Source organism: Trachurus japonicus, chromosome 8 (genome assembly GCF_045865225.1).
Source record: "Trachurus japonicus isolate A0001 chromosome 8, Traja_1.0".
Taxonomy (NCBI): domain Eukaryota; kingdom Metazoa; phylum Chordata; class Actinopteri; order Carangiformes; family Carangidae; genus Trachurus; species Trachurus japonicus.
Genome location: NC_140914.1, coordinates 1413034 through 1418033, shown reverse-complemented (window position 1 = coordinate 1418033; position 5000 = coordinate 1413034). Strand labels below are relative to the sequence as shown.

The window sequence follows — 5000 nt, the reverse complement described above, 5'->3', positions numbered from 1 at the left end:
ATTCCGTTAGCCTCCATAGCGTAGCTCTGAGCAGCCAGCTGCTGCGCTCCGCCGTACTGAAAATAGCTTACACCTACAATTAAAGGTAATGAACCTACTGCTATGACTATAGGGGTTATGGCAATGGGCCAATTTGCCAAAATGTTGAACTATCCCTTTAACTACTGTAGTACTGACTGTAGTACTGACCTGTGTATTGTAGTACAGTGTGTACTGGCTGTAGTACTGACCTGTGTATTGTGTGTACAGCCTGCGCTCTGGGAGCTGATGAGGACGGAGACGAAGCTTCACCTGGAGCGGTTGGACCTGATGGTGAACAACATCGTTAACCCCCGATCTACTGCTGCTGCTGCCACCAGGAGGCGCCACTGATCTACTGCTGCTACCACCACCAGCAGGAGGCGCCACTGATCTACTGCTGCTACCACCACCAGCAGGAGGCGCCACTGATCTACTGCTGCTACCACCACCAGCAGGAGGCGCTCTGCTGCTGCTGCCACCAGGAGGCGCCACTGATCTACACCACACAGACAACCCCACAGCCATCTGCTGCAGAGTGCTGCAACATAGTTATCTAATTTATTTTATACGTCTATTTATTTAATTTATTTTATATATTTATCTATTTTATAAGTCTATTTATTTAATTTATTTTTTATATTTATCTATTTTATACGTCTATTTATTTAATTTATTTGTTGTATTTATTGAATTGTCTTAATAAATGTTTTTGTCACTGAGCTTGTTGTTGGATCTTTGAACCTATTTCTGCCCGTCACCAACGAATCTCTGTTGTTTCTGCTTCAGTGGACAGAGGCTTTTATTTTTTTACCATTACTCAACAACACACACACACACACACACACACACACACACACACACACAAACACACACTGTTGCTCAGCCATTGGATAAAACGTATCAGTGGGATCTTGCATATAAAGTTCAGACGACTACAGAACCTTCATCACCTTCATCACTGCTGCTGCAGCGCTACACCAGCAGGGAGAGGGTTAATTATTATTAATGGTTAATAACTAATAATAATAACTGATTATGGCAATGGGCCAATTTGCCAAAATGTTGAAATATCCCTTTTATGGTAGAAATCCTAAAGAGTTAAGGTGGAAATCCTGTTTAGTTCCTCCTTAAAGGGATACGCCAACATTTTTTTTTTTCGTGTCTTGCCTCACTCCCGAGTCCATGACCAGCAGATAGACACCATCCTTTCCACTGTGTGTGCAGTAACCATGGAGATAGATCCGTATCGTCGTAATTAGCTTAGCTCAAACACTGGAAGTGTATGGGTAGTGTTAGCCTGCCTCCACCTAAAGTCGCTAATTAGCTTAGCTCAAACACTGGAAGTGTATAGATAGTGTTAGCCTGCCTCCACCTAAAGTCGCTAATTAGCTTAGGTCAAACACTGGAAGTGTATAGGTAGTGTTAGCCTGCCTCCACCTAAAGTCGCTAATTAGCTTAGCTCAAACACTGGAAGTGTTAGCCTGCCTCCACCTAAAGTCACTAATTAGCTTAGCTCAAACACTGGAAGTGTATGGGTAGTGTTAGCCTGCCTCCACCTAAAGTCGCTAATTAGCTTAGCTCAAACACTGGAAGTGTATAGATAGTGTTAGCCTGCCTCCACCTAAAGTCACTAATTAGCTTAGCTCAAACACTGGAAGTGTATGGGTAGTGTTAGCCTGCCTCCACCTAAAGTCACTAATTAGCTTAGCTCAAACACTGGAAGTGTATAGGTAGTGTTAGCCTGCCTCCTACCTAAATTCGCTAATTAGCTTAGCTCAAACACTGGAAGTGTATGGGTAGTGTTAGCCTGCCTCCACCTACAGTCATCAGAGAAACTCTTCAGCAACTCTAAACAAAAACCGGCGGGCCGATCTTCGTCTCAGAGCTGACAAAACTCTCCGGTAAGGCATCTTGAGCGGTCAAATGCCGCTAACGGGACGAGATCGGTCAAAACGGAGGGTTCAAGCAAAGACGCTTTATTTTGGTTCAAGCTAGCTACATCAAGGGTAGGTTAGCTTCCTGTTTCAAAGTAAAAGCACAAATTCTATCGTCATGGTTTTCTGTATGTAAAGGGCAACGGGTGTTTTATTTTGTGAAAGCAACTGAAGTGCGTTGGTCACAACGGCTAGCTTGAGTAGCGCCAAATTCGTCAGAACAAAATAGTAAACAGCTGGTATTTAGACAAATTAACGACACACTGCTGATCTAAACGGCTACTTTCTCACCTAAACATGTTTGAAATGTGGATAAAGTGATATATTTACAGAGTTTAGAGCTAAAATGAAATCAGCTTCTGACTGCTGATTTCAGCTCGGGTAGGAGGCAGGCTAACACTACCCATACACTTCCAGTGTTTGAGCTAAGCTAATTAGCGACTTTAGGTTGGAGGCAGGCTAACACTACCCATACACTTCCAGTGTTTGAGCTAAGCTAATTAGCGACTTTAGGTGGAGGCAGGCTAACACTACCCATACACCTCCAGTGTTTGAGCTAAGCTAATTAGCGACTTTAGGTGGAGGCAGGCTAACACTACCTATACACTTCCAGTGTTTGAGCTAAGCTAATTAGCGACTTTAGGTGGAGGCAGGCTAACACTACCTATACACCTCCAGTGTTTGAGCTAAGCTAATTAGCGACTTTAGGTGGAGGCAGGCTAACACTACCTATACACTTCCAGTGTTTGAGCTAAGCTAATTAGCGACTTTAGGTGGAGGCAGGCTAACACTACCCATACACCTCCAGTGTTTGAGCTAAGCTAATTAGCGACTTTAGGTGGAGGCAGGCTAACACTACCTATACACTTCCAGTGTTTGAGCTAAGCTAATTAGCGACTTTAGGTGGAGGCAGGCTAACACTACCCATACACCTCCAGTGTTTGAGCTAAGCTAATTAGCGACTTTAGGTGGAGGCAGGCTAACACTACCTATACACTTCCAGTGTTTGAGCTAAGCTAATTAGCGATTTTAGGTGGAGGCAGGCTAACACTACCTATACACTTCCAGCGTTTGAGCTAAGCTAATTAGCGACTTTAGGTGGAGGCAGGCTAACACTATACACTTCCAGCGTTTGAGCTAAGCTAATTAGCGACTTTAGGTGGAGGCAGGATAACACTACCTATACACTTCCAGCGTTTGAGCTAAGCTAATTAGCGACTTTAGGTGGAGGCAGGATAACACTACCTATACACTTCCAGCGTTTGAGCTAAGCTAATTAGCGACTTTAGGTGGAGGCAGGCTAACACTACCTATACACTTCCAGTGTTTGAGCTAAGCTAATTAGCGACTTTAGGTAGGAGGCAGGCTAACACTACCTATACACTTCCAGTGTTTGAGCTAAGCTAATTAGCGACTTTAGGTGGAGGCAGGCTAACACTACCTATACACTTTCAGTGTTTGAGCTAAGCTAATTAGCGACTTTAGGTAGGAGGCAGGCTAACACTACCTATACACTTCCAGCGTTTGAGCTAAGCTAATTAGCGACTTTAGGTGGAGGCAGGCTAACACTACCTATACACTTCCAGTGTTTGAGCTAAGCTAATTAGCGACTTTAGGTAGGAGGCAGGCTAACACTACCCATACACTTCCAGTGTTTGAGCTAAGCTAATTAACGACTTTAGGTAGGAGGCAGGCTAACACTACCTATACACTTCCAGTGTTTGAGCTAAGCTAATTAGCGACTTTAGGTAGGAGGCAGGCTAACACTACCTATACACTTCCAGCGTTTGAGCTAAGCTAATTAGCGACTTTAGGTGGAGGCAGGCTAACACTACCTATACACTTCCAGCGTTTGAGCTAAGCTAATTAGCGACTTTAGGTGGAGGCAGGCTAACACTACCCATACACTTCCAGTGTTTGAGCTAAGCTAATTAGCGACTTTAGGTGGAGGCAGGCTAACACTACCTATACACTTCCAGTGTTTGAGCTAAGCTAATTACGGCGATACGGCTCTATCTCCATGCACGCACAGTGGAAAGGATGGTGTCTATCTGCTGGTCATGGACTCGGGAGTGAGGCAAGACACGGAAAAAGGCCGACAGGAGGCCGTCACAACTGGTTTGATCCAGTTTCATCAAAAAACAAACAATGGACACAACACTGATGCAAAGATCAATTAATTTATTGATAATCTGCAGACAGAGACAGGTAACTGATGTAAACTAATCAATACGGTGGAGCTAGGGTCCAGGTTGTGTCCTCTTCATCACATCATCATCTTCATCGATGTTTCACCCAGACCAGTTGGTTTATTACTGAACTGAATCTAAATTAAAGTTCAAACTATTGATCTTTTTTTTAAACTTCTAATTATTCTATGATAATAATCTGTTAAAGGTCCAGTACAAACATGGCGGCGCAAGATGGCGACGCTCTCTAAAGCGAGACCCTTGTTATATATACAGATATAAAAGAAGAATTATAAGGCTACGGAAACCAAACAGGTTTTATTTTATAAACTTTATAAACTTTATAAACTTTATATACTTTATATTCATAGTAGCCTGAATTCAGATTCTAACAATAAACCTGGTTAATTAATTACAGACTGGACCTTTAACAGGAAACAACAAGGAGCTGAAACCAGCTGATGACATCATTTATCCGTCTCCATGGCGACATGAGACTAGTCACACGACTGGACGTAGTTCTGCGGGAAGAAGCCCTGGTTGCCGTTGACGAATCCCTCGCACCAGCCGTCGTCGTGGCGATGCATCAGGTAGACGACGTCGCCCTCGGTGAGCGTCAGGTCGCCGGGCTTCGCCGCCTCGTAGCCGTAGAGCGCCACCACTGGACAGACGGGAGACAAACACAAGGCCGTCGTCATGGGGACCGCTGGGTGCATCTATGTTCTCATCTACTCTGGGTCATTAAGTCTCGACCCACTTTTATAGAATTCAAACCAAGATTATTATTTTAAACCTTTAAAAACTCATTTAGCTCTTTATTGAGCAAAGTGCATTTCAGAGCACATGAATGAAACTG

General features: G+C 43.8%; 2 protein-coding genes across 2 annotated transcripts in view; one reads left to right on the top strand and one right to left on the bottom strand.

Moving 5' to 3' along the window:
* The window catches only part of LOC146982266 (interferon a3-like), a 5889-nt gene extending 5517 nt beyond the window's left edge, over window positions 1–372 (top strand). The window contains exon 5 of the mRNA XM_085785488.1: window positions 250–372. Coding sequence (XP_085641614.1) covers window positions 250–372 — 123 coding nt within the window. The remainder of the gene's footprint in view (window positions 1–249) is intronic.
* A 3872-nt stretch (window positions 373–4244) lies between these two features.
* Window positions 4245–5000, bottom strand: part of abi3a (ABI family, member 3a) — a 21338-nt gene continuing 20582 nt past the window's right edge. The window contains 1 exon segment of the mRNA XM_085783302.1: window positions 4245–4805. Coding sequence (XP_085639428.1) covers window positions 4642–4805 — 164 coding nt within the window. The 3' untranslated portion in view covers window positions 4245–4641.